General features: G+C 44.8%; 1 protein-coding gene across 3 annotated transcripts in view; it reads left to right on the plus strand.

Annotated features, from left to right (window-relative positions):
• The window catches only part of zswim8 (zinc finger, SWIM-type containing 8), a 192035-nt gene that overhangs the window by 62967 nt on the left and 112722 nt on the right, over nt 1-16346 (plus strand). For all 3 annotated transcript variants that reach the window (XM_087982387.1, XM_043679075.2, XM_087982386.1), the window contains exon 4: nt 5328-5422. In XM_087982387.1, the coding sequence (XP_087838513.1) occupies nt 5328-5422 (95 nt within the window). The remainder of the gene's footprint in view (nt 1-5327; nt 5423-16346) is intronic.

Genomic DNA, 16346 nt, shown 5'->3' on the forward strand with positions numbered 1-16346 from the left:
CTGAACACTGTGCATTTATTGGCAAATGTTCCCATATCTGCCCTTATGGTAGAGGGAAGGTCATTGGTGAAACAACTGAAGATGTTTGGGCCAAAGACACTTCCCTGAGGAACTCCTGCAGAGATGCCCTGGAGCTGAGGTGACTGACCTCCAACAACCACATCCATCTTCCTATGGGCCAGTTGCAGCTACAAACAGTAATTTGGTGATGGTTGAGAAATGAATATTGGTTAGGCCATGTAGAGAATGGACTGTTCTGGTGTAACCTCCAGCGTGATTAGGCAAGATCAGTGAGTTACTACAATACACTTTGCAAGTTTTTCATCACTTCAGGGTAGGTCATTTCCCCAGGAAGCTTCCTTTTTACTGGCTCAGTTACCAAGGGGCTTGTTTTATCTACTTTCCCTGTTGTGTGTGTTTTATCTTTCATGAAGTTAGGTAGATTCTGATGCAGTTATTTTGGAAATGTAAGTGTTGATGTTACTGAGGAGATTGAGATGTCCATGGTGTTGAAGAATGTCAACAGTTGGCTAAAACACAGCTTAAGGTCAGATGTCTCTGGTCTGTGTATCACTGGCCTTTCCTTGTAGCTCAATGGCTGAAATTAAGTCAATGCAATATCTAAGCACAAACAATATGAATACTTTCTCAATGTTTGTGGTTACTTTCAGGAACTTTGCTCAATTGTATTTGACCTTAGCCTCTCTCTGTTGAGTCACATCCTGCACTGATAGTTTGAGCAAGCTTTCACGGAGTTGTTCCCAGACCTTTCCCCTTTTTTTGTGCTTAACCCTGATAAAGTTATTTAGCTTGTAGATTCGTCCCTTTCAGAGATGTCATTGCGCACCTCTGGAGCAAGTTGGGATTGAATTCAGGCCTCCTGATCCAGAGGTAGGGGCACTACCACTGTGTTCGAGCTGAGATGCCACGTCAGGAAACATAGTATGGAGTCCAGCAATGTGCTTGGCCTGCCATCGCAGTCTCACCATTGGTCTGCATTAAAGAACACCCAACATTTTCCAGCCCAACATTTCCTCCTTGTTTCATTCACTGCCGTGCACGTCAATAATGGGATATTACTTTTGTTATGTAGGTGTTTGCAGAACACCAAGTTGTTCTCTCTCTTGCAATGAACAACTTGACAACCTTTGGACTGATTAAATGGCATCCAGCAGACATGGTAAATCAGCGACTAATCAATGTTTAACTAAACAGTACAGTACATCCTGCACATGGAAGAAACCAAGGCAGATTAAGAGATGTTCCATGTTCAAAGTTGCTTCCTGAGATCATTTCCAATTGCGATTGATGGTATAAGGTGCAGCGTTGCCCTTTCAGAGATGTCATTGTGCACCTCTGGACTTGAACTGGGCCTGCTAGCCCAGAGGTAGGGGCACCTTCACTGTGTTTGAGATGTTCATGAGTAGCTCAGATTCTGACCATTTCCAATTGCGATTGATAGTGTATGGTGCACCATTGCCCTCCATATCTTCAGGGCTTTCCTAAGGAGTAGCTGTTCAGATTTTTGCAATGCATGAAAACTCCTGTTGACAAATTGACGCTGACAGCTGGCATTGTGGTTCTTGAGTGTTAGTGTCAATGCCCTAAAGTTGCTTTGACCCATTCCCATGGACTGTGTGGGACTGAGTAGGGAATCTCATTGTAGCTGTAGGTCAAAGTGGACTTGACCCAGGCACAAGGTTAGATCTGCCAGGATAATGTAATACCATGTGGATGAAATCATATCATAGAATCCCTACTGTGTGGAAACAGGCCATTTGACCCTACAAGTTCACACCAACCCTCTGAAGAGTAACCCACCAAGACCCATTCCCTTGCCACTCTACATTTACCCCTGACTAATGCAGCAGACCCACACATCCCTGAACACTATGGGCAATTTAGTGTGACCAATTCACCTAACCTGCACAGCTTTGGATCTCTATTGCACATCGTGGTTTTCACTTGCACACTCTGTTTTTGGACCCACGATAGCCCATTAATAAAACCTAGGAGAAAGTGAGGACTGCAGATGCTGGAGATCAGAGTCGAAGAATGTGGTGCTGGAAAAACACAGCAGGTCAGGCAGTATCCGAGGAGCAGGCGAATTGACGTTTCGGGCAAACACCCTTCGTCAGGACTGTGATGTTGCCTGACTGGCTGTGCTTTTCCAGCACGTTAATAAAACCTGTATTCCAGCAACATTCATCAGTCATGAATGAACATGGCTCAGCTGCTAATCTGTACTCTGCAACTCTTCGCAATTGAACAAAGAAGAATAATCAAGCCCCACCTTTTTTCCACAAACTGTCATTAAATGTATAAAAACCCAATGAGAGCATCGAGGTGACCAGTTTGCCAGCTTGCCTGCTGTTCAGGACAAAGGTAATTCACACCAAGTTGCATCAATAACATCAAATAATTCTGTTGATTGTGACAAATTTAACTTTACACCAAAAGCAGAGAAAAGAAAAGATTCATAATCTACACCTGTCCTCCTTAAACCCATTACCTTTCAAAAAATACCCAGCCCAAATACATGTGCACACTTGTTTACAGTTTAGACAGGCAGTCTGTCAATTATTAAAGGTGGAAATAAAAGTGTAGATTTGGAAGAAAAGTTCTGAAGAACAAAAGTTTAGATCACCTTTTCTAGTTCATGTTGATTTTTGGTACTGATCATCTGTAAGATGTTAGTTATTCTTCACTTTGAGAGTTGATCGAGTGACCTCTGCCTTTTCCTGTTTAAGTTGATTTTAATCTATCAACGTAGCCAGCTCCAGATAACTCCGGTTGCTCTGCACCCTTTAGAATTGTAGCATGCTGCTGTTCAACCAATCCAAAGCCAGCATCAAGCAGTTTTTCCTTAACTCAAATACTCTTGGTGCCACGCTTGTCTCATACTATCCCATCATTGCTTCGCAAAGCAACTTTGTCTTGCACAGTTAAAAATGTTCACCTTGTGACTTTTTTTCCAGACTGTAAACCCATCCAGGTATTTCAGCAATATAGCAGTGTCCAACTTCCATTCCAGTTTGAGTTGATTTCATTTATTGTAGTCACGTGTACCTAAATACAGAGAAAAGTTTTGTTTTGCGTGCAGTACAGGCAGATTGTAGCAAACGAGACATACAGGTGCTTAGACAGATCAAGGCAAACACAGCAGGTGCACAAAGCAAGATCAATATTAGATTTGAAATTAGAGAGGTCTATTTAGCAGTCTAATAACAAAGGGGAAGAAGCTGTTCTTGAACCTTTTGGTGTGTGTGTGTGTGTGTGTGTGTGTGTGTGTGTGTAAGCCAATGTATCTTCTGCCTTATGGAAGAGAGACTAGACGGAGTGGAAGGGGTCTTTTGGCTGTCTCTCTGTGGCAATGAGTGTAGATGCGAGCTTGGCTTGCTTGATGGTCTGGGCTGTGCACACAACTTTCTGTAGTTATTTATAGCCCATAAAGGAATAATATGTGCCACGTTACAATGTTGTATATGGCTTTCCGCTGCTTGCCATTGAGAGCAGGTTGATTCCTGGGATGGCAGGGTTGACATAGGAAGAGAGACTGGATTGGTCAGGACTATATTCCCTGGAGATTAGAAGAATGGGTGGGGATCTCAAAAAAAGTTGTAACCTTCCGACGGACTGGAGATGGAGCATCCAGGAAGCTGGGGAGTCCAGAATTGGGGTTACAGTTTAAGGATACGGGGTAGACCATTTATGACAGAGATGAGAAATTCATTCACCGAGAGAGTGGTGTTCCTGTGGCATCAGAAAGACGTTGAGGCAAAAATACTGAATGTTTTCAAGGAGTTAGCTGTAGTTCTTGGGGCAAAAGTATTTGAAGGATGTGAGGAGTAAACAGGAATGGGGACTGAGTTGATTCCCGATGAAGGGCTCTGGCCCGAAACGTCGATTTTCCTGCTCCTCGGATGCTGCCTGACCTGCTGTGCTTTTCCAGCACCACTCTAACCTAGACTCTGATTTCCAGCATCTGCAGTCCTCACTTTTGCCTGACTGAGTTGAATGGTCAGCCATGAGCGTGCTGAATGGTGGACCAAATTGAAGGACCGAATGGCCTACTCCTACGCCTAATTTTTGTGTTTTTATCATAGAATTGGCAGTAAAAGTCTGGAAATGGAAGACAGGGGAAGAACTCTGGGCGGGAAACATCACAATCGCCAGAGAAATGTTTAATTTGTAGGAAGAACTTATGAGCACCTTGGGTTTGATGGGTTCGGTTGCTTTGGTATCAGAAAGAATCCTGAACTGTTGGCTTTGCAGCACTGAGTCCATTACTACCTCGTTTGGACTGTACCACAACATTTCACAGAATCGATTGGAAGTTACATCGGATACGACAAATGTCCTCTCACTGACCCATTTTAAAATTTGGAGCTGGCGATGGAAATTTTGAGAATACTTGTCATGTGATAAAGCAGTGTTCTGTGTCACAGGCACAGCAGTCTCTTAGGCTTCAATCACCATCTCCTGCTGCTGGGCCGTATGATGCAGATAAAGACCATATGTGAAGGTGATTCCACAAGTGGGGAAGTACATATCCATGGACTGGATAAATTCAGTAGTCACTATTATTTCCAGTGAGGAAATCAGTAGAAGCTCTCTTTACCCAAAAGAGTAGTGACATTCTGGAACCTTCTACTACCTAGGGTGATTTAAAAAAATTTATTCATTCACGGGATGTGAGCGTAGTTGGTGACGCCAGCATTTATTGCCCAGAGGGGAGTTAAGTGTCAACCACTGCTTTGGGTCTGGAGTCACGAGTAGGCTAGACCAGATCAGGATGGCAGTTTCTTTCCCTATTGCACATTCGTGAATCAGAGTGGGTTTTTCCTGACATGTACTTACCTTTTAAACGTTGTAATTGTACCTGCATGCATTATTTCCTCAGGTTTTGTGGTCATCATTAGACTCTTAATTCCAAATTTTTTTTTTAATCGAATTCAAGTTTTGCCATCTGTCATGGCGGGATTCGAACCCAGGTCCCCAGAACATTACCTGGGTCTTTGGATTAACAGTCCAGCGATAATATCACTAGAGCATCGCGTCCCCATAACCTCGATCTCTTCAAGGGAAAGCTGGATGTGCATATGAGGGAGAAAGGACTAGAAGGTCACATAAATCTGTTGCGATGGAGCAAGACATGAGGTGGCTCATGTATCAGCGTAAACACCAGACCTGGATTCATTTGCCTCTTTTTGTGCAGCTGGTTCCACATCATTCTGTGCCACTTATTTTTCCAACGAGTTCCTTCCTTCCTTCCCTGTGCAGCAGTTTTGTTTTCTCTCACCATGCGTCTCTCGCCTTCCCCTCAGGTTATACTCCTGCTTGGCCAATGGCAGTGCCGATGAGTTCCAGCGAGGGGAGCAACTCTTCAGAGTGCGGGCTGTCAAGGATCCACTGCAGATCGGTAAGCTGTTGCTTGGCAACCTCGTTCCCTGTGCATGCCATCTCGTAAAAGGCCGCCTCATGTAATGGGCCATTTCCGGTTTAACAAATGGGCGAAGGGTTCAGCGGGAAGGCGACCGTGGTCGGTTTGTAGAGAGATCGCGTGTTGTTTTACAGGACCCGGAGACTTTTTAGATGGGAGGGAAAATTGGATGGAGTTATTACTTTCCCAACAGAGGGAGCTGAAGGGATGTAATTTTAAAGGTGTACAGTTATCAAGGGTCCAGCTGGAGTTGGACAGAAAAGGGCTGTTCCCCTGAGCGAGTAGATTACTAACCAGAGGGTAGAAATTTCCAGAAATTGCAAGCTGGAAGATTGGATGAGATAACTCGATTGGGCAGCAGAGATATGATGGGCTGATTGGCTGCTTCCTGTGGTATGAGTTATCTTTTTTTTAATCAGTCTCTTGTCTCTCTCTGCTTTTTAACCTAACTTTTCCCCTTGCTTTTTGTTTGCCTGGTTTGTATTGAGAGGTTGGTGATTCTGAGAGAAGGAGGGACTAGCCCGGTGTGTTCACAGCATGGTCTCCTCGACATTGGAGGGAAGACACGCAGGCTGGGTGATGGACTTTGTGGAACACCTATGTTCTGTCTGTAAAAACGACCCCAAGCTTCCAGTTGCCTGTCAATTCAATACACCCCTGTGTTGCCAGGCCGACATCTCTGTGTCGGGTATGTTACAGTGTTCCAGTGAATAAAAGCTGGAAGAACAGCATTTCATTTTCCGCTTTGGGGATCCTGCAGCCTTCAGGACTCGGTGTCAAGTTCAGTAATTTTAGGGCCTGAAAACCTTCTGTGTCCTTTACCAACCCCTGTATTCCCAGACCCTGTCATGACATGAACTGCTTCCAGAACAGCCTATCCATTTTCACCTACTTAGGGTTCACACGATCAGCTTTTCTCTTTCGCTCGCTCATTACCTCCCTTTGTCTGCGGAATTGTCACCCTCTCTCTCCACGTTCCATCTCTGTCTATCTACTCACTCCATTTCCCCCCACCCCATGCTCTGTCTTCAGCATATATACCACACTCTCCTAGCTACTATCAGCTCTGAAGAATGGTCACTGCACTTGGATCATTAACTCTGTTTCACTCTCTGTCTACAGATGCTGACAGACCTGCTGAGTTTCTCCAGCAATTCCTGCTTTGGTTAGGGACAGCCCTGAAGTCATACAGCACGGAAACAGACCTTTCGGTACAAGCAGTCCATACTGACCATAAACTAGTCCCACCTGCCTGTGCTTGGTTCATCTGCCTCCAAACGTTTGTTATTCATGTACTTACCTTTTAAACGTTGTAATTGTACCTGCATGCATCATTTCCTCAGGAAGTTCATCCCACCAAGAACCACTTTATTCTTTTTGACTCTTTCTCCTCTCACCTTAACAATATGCCCCCTAGTCTTGAAATTCCCCCACCCTATGGAAAAGGCACCTGCCGTTACCTTATCAAACCCCTCATGATTTTAAGAGATGGAAGAACAGATTGAGCAGCAGATCTTGGAAAGGAGCAGATGTAGACAGAGTTGTTGTTATGGGTGACTTCAACTTCCCAATATTGATTGGGTCCTCCTTAGCGCAGATAGCCTGGATCCCATTTTGTCAGGTGTGTCCAGAAGGGATGCCTGACTCAATATGTAGATAGACTGACTGGGGGGAGGCCATATTGGATTTGGTGCTAGGCAACGTGTCAGATCTCTCTGTGGGAGAGCATTTCGGTGACAGTGACCACAACTGCCTCACCTTCTCCATAGCCATGGAGATGGATAGGAACAGACTGTATAGGAAGGTATCTAATTGTGGGAGGGGAAATAATACTGCCATTAGACAGGAGCTGTGGATTATAAATTGAGAACAGTTGTTCTACAGGAAATGCACAACAGAAACGTGGAGGCTGTTAAAAGAGCACTTGTTGTGAGTGTTGGATAACTTTGTACCACTGGAACAGGCAAAGAATGGCAAGGTGAATGAGCCTTGGATGACAAGAGCAGAGGAGCTTCTTGTCAAAAGGAATAAGGAAGCAAAGATCTGGCACAGTTTTAGAGGATTACAGGGTAACTAGGAAAGAACTCAAAAATAGACTGAAGAGAGCTAGGCAGGGGCACATTAAAGCCTTGGCGGGAAGGTTTAGGGAAAACCCAAAGGCATTCTACACGTAGGTGAGGAATAAGAGAATGATCAGAGAGAGGGTAGGGCTGATCAGGGATAGTGGAGGGAACTTGTACCTGGAGTCTGAAGAGCAGGGGAGGCCTTAAGTGACTTCTTAGCTTCAGTATTCACTAGAGAGAGGGACCTTGCTGATAGTGTGAACACCATGGACCAGGTTAATAGGCTTGAACAGATCGATATTAAGGAGGTGGATGTGCTGGAAATTCTGGAAAGGATTCTAGAGATAGGATTTATGACTATTTGGGGAAAAAAAACTTTGATTAAAGATAGTCAGCATGGCTTTGAGAGGGACAGGTCATACCTCACAAGCCTTATTGAGTTCTTTGAGGATGTGATGAGACAAGTTGATGAAGGTTGAGCAGTGGATGTGGTGTGTATGGATTTCAGTAAGACATTTCATAAGGCTCCCCACGGTAGGCTCATTCAGAAAGTCAGGAGGTATGGGATACAGGGAAATTTGGCTGTCTGGATGCAAAACTGGCTAGCCGAAAGAAGACAGCCAGTGGTAGTGGATGGAAAGTATTCTGCCTATGGTCAGTGACCAGTGGTGTCCCACAGGAATCTGTTCTTGGGTCCTGCTCTTTGTAGTTTTTACAAATGACTTGGATGAAGAAGTGGGAAGGCGGGTTAGTAAGTTTGCCGATGACACAAATATCGGTGGTGTTGTCGATAGTGTCGAGGGCTGTTGACAGGATGCGGAGCTGGTCTGAGAAGTGGCAGATGGAGTTCAACCTGGAAAAGTATGAAGTGATTCATTTTGGATGGTCAAATTTGAATACTGAATACAGGGTTAAAGACCGGTTTCTTGGCAGTGTGGAGGAACAGCAGGATCTTGGGGTCCATGTCCATAGATCCCTCAAAGTTGCCACCCAAGTTGATAGGGTTGTTAAGAAGGCATATGGTGTATGGCTTTCATTAATGGGGGATTGAGTTTAAGAGCTGCGAGGTTTTGCTGCAGCTCTAACGAACCCTGGTTAGACCACACTTGGAATTTTGTGTCCAGATCTGGTCGCCTCATTACAGGAAGGATGTAGATGCTTCGGCATGGGTGCAGAGGAGATTTCCCAGGATGCTGCCTGGATTGGAGGGCATGGCTAATCAAGAGCGGTTGAGTGAACATGGGCTTTTCACACTGGAGAGGAGAAGGAAGAGAGGTGACTTGATAAAGGTGTACAAGGTAATGAGAGGCATAGACAGAGTAGATAGCCAGAGACTTTTCCCCAGGGCAGAAATGGCTGTCACAAGGGGTCATAATTTTAAGGTGATTGGAGGCAGGCATGGGGAGATGTTAGAGGTAGATTCATGCAGAGAGTGGTGAGTGCGTGGAATACACTGCCAGCGGTGGTTGTAGAGTTAGATACATTAGGGACATTTAAGCGGCTGCTGGACAAGCACATGGACAGCAGTAAATTGAGGGGGGTGTAGGTTAGATTGATCTTAGGTTAAGATAAATACTTGGCACATCATCATGGGCAGAAGGGCCTGTACTGTGCTGTACTGTTCTATGTTTGAAATATGTTTATAAGGTAGCCAGATTTCTTGCTGTAGTTATGCCCCTGTTCTGTTGGCCATTTAATGGCGATTTTATGTGCCCTGTCCAATAGTAGCTGTTATTGTAACAGCCAGCTCTGCATTGCCTCTGATCTGACACTGCATCTGATAGTTCTCCATGATCAAACTCTGGAATGCAGAGTACCAATCCATTTTCAAGTTCCACTGAAACAACATTTAGAAGGCTCCTTTACTCTGTCTACGGACTTGGTCTGAATGTAACCTTCCACACTGGCTATGTTGTGCAGTGTCATATATCAGGGAATCTGATGGAGCTCATGATTTGTTTGAAACTTGCTAAGCCCTCTGTCTGTTAAGCTACAAGTGATATTGCCAGTGCAAATCAACTACTGCTTCCAATAAAACCAAGAACTGCAGATGCTGTAGGTATGAAACAAAAAACAGAAATTGCTGGAGGAACTCAGCAGGACTAGCAACATCTGTGAATATTAGAGTTAAGTGACCTATTTCTGAAAAATGGTTCATTAGTTTTGAAGATCTTTGGAATCGCACAAAAAATTTGAGTGGTGCTGCATGCCTTGATTTCTTCAGCCCTTAGAGTTGTACAGTCATACAGCACAGAAACAGACCCTTCAGTCCAACACCTTCATACTGACCAACTAAACTAGTCCTATTTGTCTGCATTTGGCCCATATTCCTCTAAACCTTTCCTATTCATGCACCTGTCCAAATGTCTATTAAAGTTTGTAACTGTGCCTGCATCTATCTTAATAATAACAAAACTGTCCACAGTGTTCTGCCACATCTCAAACTGCTTTTGGCTTTACGAATTGTATTGATGGCTGCCAATGGATAGTTAATCTACTCTTCATGAAGTTGCTTGAGAGGGGCTCCTCCTCTTTTTGTATTTGTTCTTTCCTTAAGATACTGAGCGAGGCAAGATCAACGGGAGTGAGTGTAGAGTCTCCACACTTCTAGTGAAGCCAGGCTAGTGCATTAAGAAAGGTTTTGAATTATAGGTTTCATTTCAACAAATTTGCTGGTTCACTGAAGGAAATGCTTAGACCAGGGATTTCTAATGGGCCATTGTGTAAGGAGAAAGTGAGGACTGCAGATGCTGGAGATCAGAGCTGGAAATGTGTTGCTGGAAAAGCGCAGCAGGTCAGGCAGCATCCAGGGAACAGGAGAATCGACATTTCGGGCATAAGCCCTTCTTCAGGATTAGCCCTTCTCCACCGTGGTTAAAAGGTAAAATCTCTACCTTCGTGTTGAGTACCTCAGCTTAGAGTCATAGATGTGGAGGTGACAGTGTTGGACTGGGGTGGACAAAGTCAGAAGTCACATGACACCAGGTTATAGTCCAACTCCTGATGAAGGGGCAGCGCTCTGAAAGCTTGTGATTTCAAATAAACCTGTTAGACTGTAACCTGGTGTCATGTGACTTCTGACTTGGAGTCATCGAGATGTACAGAATGAAAATAGACCCTTTGGTCCATAAGCCTTTCTTCACATTGTGTAAGGAACCAACACATGTGCACACACAGCCTCCAATGAAATTGCTTCACATTTGGAAAACATTAGCAAAGCTGTCTGTTTGCAAACACTGACTTTGGGTGATTCTTCACGAAGCATTGGCTGTATAGTGCTCAGAGCTGAAGTGCTCCCAGTAGCCATGGCACAGGGTTTGGAATCGCACATTATTTTCTGTGGCTGCTATCCACACCATGCTGGTTATGTCATCTCGTTTTCAATCTGTGAGGGTTTTGACAGAGGCTGCCTGTTTTCCTGCCCGTGTTTGTCATGAAGTCACACAGCGTGGCCATCTGTACTTGGGTCACTGTTCTCCCTGCACTTCCCAACAAGTGTTACAGTGTCCTGCTGTTCAGTTAGCCTGACTGGTACAGGGCTGGCCTCTCCTAAAATCAAGCCAATTCCCCAACACCATCCACCCACCATTTGACAAGATAGGCTGCCTTTGGTTCACAGTTCAATTTAATTTTTAACTCCACCGTGGTTAAAAGGTAAAATCTCTACCTTAGTGTTAAGTACCTCTACTTAGAGTCATAGATGTGGAGGTGACAGTGTTAGACTGGGGTGGACAAAGTCAGAAGTCACATCACACCAGGTTATAGTCCAACTCCTGATGAAGGGGCAGCGCTCTGAAAGCTTGTGATTTCAAATAAACCTGTTAGACTGTAACCTGGTGTCATGTGACTTCTGACTTGGAGTCATCGAGATGTACAGAATGAAAATAGACCCTTTGGTCCAACTCGTCCACGCTGAAAAGATGTCCTAAACTAATCTAGTCCCATTTGCCAGCATTTCACCCATATCCCTCTTAAACCCTTCCTATCCATGTACCCATTTAGATGCTTTTTAAATGTTGCAATTGTACCAGCCTCCACCACTTCCTCTGGCAGCTCATTCCATATACACACTACCCTCTGCGTGGGAAAATTACCCCTCAGGTCCCTTTTAAATCTTTCCCCTCTCACCTTGAACCTATGCCCTCTAGTTTTGGACTCCCCTGCCCTGGGGAAAGACCTTGTCTATTTATCCTATCCATGCTCTTATGATCTTACAAACTTGTATAAGGTCACCCCTCAGCCTCCGACGCTCCAGGGAAAACTGCCCCAGTGTTTTCAGCTTCACTCTGTAACTCAAACACTCCAATCCTGGCAACATCCAGGTAAACTTTTTCTGCACTCTTTAATAATTAAGTCCTCTGGGTAACACAGCTGATTTCCATTTGGTCTGAGCCAAAAGCAAGCCTTTTCTACAAAGCAACCCATTGAGCAACTTTAAACCAAATGTCACCTGCTTTGTTAACAATCTGCATTTGCAGACTTGCTTTTGCTTGTTGTTTGCTCCCTACTTGCCTGGATGGACATAGCTCAAGAAACTTGGCACCACCCAGGACACAAGCATCCACTCCCTCTGACACCGACGCTCAGTAGCAGCAGTGTGTAACCATCTACAAGATGCACTGCAGAAATCCTGAGACGACACCTTCCAAACCCATCCAGAAGGACAAGGGCAGCAGATACATGGGAATGCCACCACCTGCAAGTTCCCCTCCAGGCCACTTAACACTAAGGTAGAGATTTTACCTTTTAACCACAGTGGAGTTAAAAATCAAATTGAACTGTGAACCAATGGTAGCCCATCTTGTCGAATGGTGGGTGGATTGTGTTGGAGAATTGTCTTGTTTTTAGGAGTGAAGCCAGCTGTACACCAGTCAGGCTAACTGAAGAGCAGGACACTGTAACACTTGTTGGGAAGTGCAGAGAGAACAGTGGCCCAAGTACTGACTTGGAAATATACCTCTGTTCCTTCAGTGTCACTGCGCCAGAATCCTGGAATTCCCTCTCCCCCAGCATTGTAGGTCTACCTACAGCACATGGTTGAAGAAGGCAGCTCACTAACACCTTGCCGAGGGTAATTAGGAATGGGTGGTCAATGCTGGCCCAGCCAGCGACACCCGCATCCCCTGAATGAATAAAGAAAATATCCATTTTCCAAACACTGAACAGGAACTACATGTTGAGTTGACAATGAGCTGTCTGATGCAGTCACAGCTGACTGACCTGTACTGAGCACTTTTTTGGAATGTAAGTAAGACCCTATTTATCATCAATAATTGTTCCCTGGTTTCAGAGCTGGTGCTAAGTGTAGTATGATGAGAATGCGTATGTTCATGATATGATGTACATGATACCAACAATCACATGCCATTGACATGCTGAGAAAGGAGTGGACTAACTGTACAAGAGATCTGTAATCCAAAGATGAGTAACTCTTACTTTAATATCATTACATACAGACTAATTAGACCTCGCGAGCGGCCGGCAATTGTTGCTCCTAATTAAAGCTGAGGCAGAGATGCAGCAAATTCGGAGAAAGAGCACCTTAGTGTAAGATAGAGTCTCTGAAATGTGGGACGGACTACAGACGCTCATCATTGTAGGCAGAATGCAAGAGGACTGGGCAACAAGTGTGGGGGTAGACCCATCCACAGTGTTATTACAAACCAGGACATTTTGTTGTAAAGAATGGAGCATGATAACAAGAAATCCATAAAAACGAAAGAAGCGTGGAAGATGGCCATTCAAACCTGCTCTGCCATTCGTTATGATCATAACCTGTTCATCGAGCTCAATATTCTAAATTCCCCAGCCCCCCCTCTCCCCCAATATCTCCTGATCCCTTTCGCCACAAGCTATATCTCCCTCCTTCTTGAAAACAACATAATACTTTGGCCTCAACCATTTGCTGTGGTAGTGAATGCCACAGGCTGATCACTCTGTGGGTGAGGGGATTCCTCCTCTTCTCAGTCCGAAAAGGTTTATCCCTTATCATTAACCTGTAACTCTGGATTCCCCTACCATTTTTCCTTGATTCATTTGTGGGATCTGGGCGTCACTGGCTGGCCTAGTTGCCCGAGGAACATCCTTCCTGCACCTAACATACCTGGTCCCGTTAGAATTTTAAACGGTTTTATGAGATCTCATCATTCTTCTGAACTCCAGTGAATACAATCCTAACTGACTCAATTTCACCACATGCATCAGTGCTGTCATCCCAGCAATCAGGTTGGTGAGCCTTCATTGCAATCCATTTATGCCAGAATATCCTTCCTCATGTAAGGAAACCAACATTGCATGCAGTATTCCGGGGGTGGCCTTGTTGTACCTGTACTTGAACCATCTCCCTCTGAGGCCAACATACAGTTTGCCTTTGTTACTTCCCGCTGCACCTGCATGAGACACCCAGATCTTGTTTATCAGCATCAGGCCATAGAGATGGACTGCACGGAAACAGACCTTTCAGTCCAACCCGTCCATGCCGACCAGATATTCCAACTCAATCTAGTCCCACCTGCCAGCACCCGGCCCATATCCCTCTCTAAACTCTTCTTATTCGTATAGCCATCCAGATGCCTTTTAAATTCTGTAATTGTACCAGCCTCCACCACTTCCTGTGGTAGCTCATTCCATACACGCGCCACCCCCTGCATGAAAAAGTTGCCTCTTAGGTCTCTTTTATATCTTTCCCCTCTCACCCTAAACCTATGCCCTCTAGTTCTGGACACCTCGACCCCAGGGAAAAGACTTTGTCTATTTACCCTATCCATGTCCCTCAATTTTATAAACCTCTATAAAGGTCACCCCTCAGCCTTCGACACTCCAGGGAAAACAGCCCCAGCCCATTCAGCCTCACCCTATAGCTCAAATCCTCCAACACTGGCAACATCCTTGTAAATCTTTTTGGAACCCTTTCGAGTTTCACAACATCTTTCCGATCGGAAGGAAACCAGAATTGCACACAATATTCCAACAGTGGCCTAACCAATGTCCTGTACAGCCGCAAAATGATCTCCTACTCAATACTCTGACCAATAAAGGAAAGCATACTAAACGCCGCCTTCACTATCCTATCTACCTGTGACTCACTTTCAAGGAGCTATGAACCTGCACTCCAAAGTTTCTTTGTTCAGCAACACCCCCTAGGACCCTACCATAAGTCTTGCTAAGATTTGCTTTTCCAAAATGCAGCACCTCACGTATATCCAAAGTAAAACTTCATCTGCCACTTCTCAGCCCATTGGCCCATCTGATCAAGATCCCGTTGTACTCTGAGGTTACCTTCTTCGCTGCCCACTACTCCTCCAATTTTGGTGTCATCTGCAAACTTACTAACTATACTGTTCTATGGAGAACACATATAGTTGTATGTAACTTGGCTTTAACTTTAACTCAAAGTGTCTGATTTATAGTAGGCTACAAGTTAATGAGAATGAAATGGAATGTGCAAAGTTTTCCTAAATTTCCCTTTGGATAATTTTGTGTCCCCCTTCCAGGATGTTTGGATTTTTGTTCAATGGCAACAGTGATACAAGGTTGTTTCAGATTCAGTCCAAGATGCATAGCGATGTCTAGAAGGACAGCGAGGCAGAGAAAGGATTCTGGAACTGGAAATATAGGTTGCTGAATACTCAGTCAAGCAATTAGGTACAGGTTGTACACAACATCCAGGGTTGGAGTAGTGCAGAGATCCTGGAGGACTACATAGCTGGGGTCAGGACTATAGACTAGAGGTCAGGGTTGCAAGGGCAAGGAGGAATTGGAAACAGAGGATGACAATTTGAAAGTGGGGGTGGGTGCCAGACTGGGAGACAATGCAGGCCTGTTGGACTAACCCACAAGAACCATCTCCCAACTTAGAGATTCCTACCCACGTGGTCTGACTGAGATTATGCCCTTGGCATGCAGCAAGTTGTAAGTGGAAAATAATTGAGCCATTCAGTTTAATAACATTAATTTTAGAGAGCAACTGAGCTGGTTATGATGGAAAATCGAAAGTGCAATATTTCTAAATTTAGCAGCAATTAATTTTTCCTTCAAGTGCTTGCAAATGATGTCTGCAAATCTCCAGCTTGGTCCACAACTTCTGGAATTTGGAATGGTTTTCACGCCGGTCTCGTTTCCTCAAACATTGCGGCTGTTGAAAATAATGGCCTGTCGAAATAATTTTGCATTTGAGGGAGTCAACAAAATAGAGTCAATAGTTCTGGGGAAAAGGCAGGAAAGTGGGTTTGAGGGTTATCAGATTAGCCATGATATCATAGAGTCCTAGAGGTTTACAGCATGGCACAGGCCCTTTGGCCCAACCTACCCATGCTGCCAAGATTTCACTACTTAATCTCGTCCCATTTGCTTGCGTTTGGTCCATAACCCTCTATACCTACCCCGTCCATGTACCTGTCTGAATGTTTCTTCAATGATAATAGAGACATAGAGATGTACAGCACAGAAACAGATCCTTCGGCCCAACCCATCCATACCGACCAGATATCCCAACCCAATCTAGTCCCTCCTGCCAGCACCCAGCCCATATCCCTCCAATCCCTTCCTATTCATATACCCATCCAGATGCCTTTTAAATGTTGCAATTGTACCAGCCTCCAGCACTTCCTCTGGCAGCTCATTCTATACACGTACCACCCTCTGTGTGAAAAAGGTTGCCCCTGAGGTCCCTTTTATATCTTTCCCCTCTTACCCTAAACCTATGCCGTCTAGTTCTGGATTCCCCGACCCCAGGGAAAAGACTTTGTCTACTTACCCTATCCATGCCCCTCATAACTTTGTAAGCCTCTATAAGGTCACCCCTCAGCCTCCGACGCTCCAGGGAAAACAGCCCCAGCCTG

Source organism: Chiloscyllium plagiosum, unplaced genomic scaffold (genome assembly GCF_037043375.1).
Source record: "Chiloscyllium plagiosum isolate Xiang-an unplaced genomic scaffold, Cpla_swu_hap1 HiC_scaffold_43, whole genome shotgun sequence".
Lineage (NCBI taxonomy): Eukaryota > Metazoa > Chordata > Chondrichthyes > Orectolobiformes > Hemiscylliidae > Chiloscyllium > Chiloscyllium plagiosum.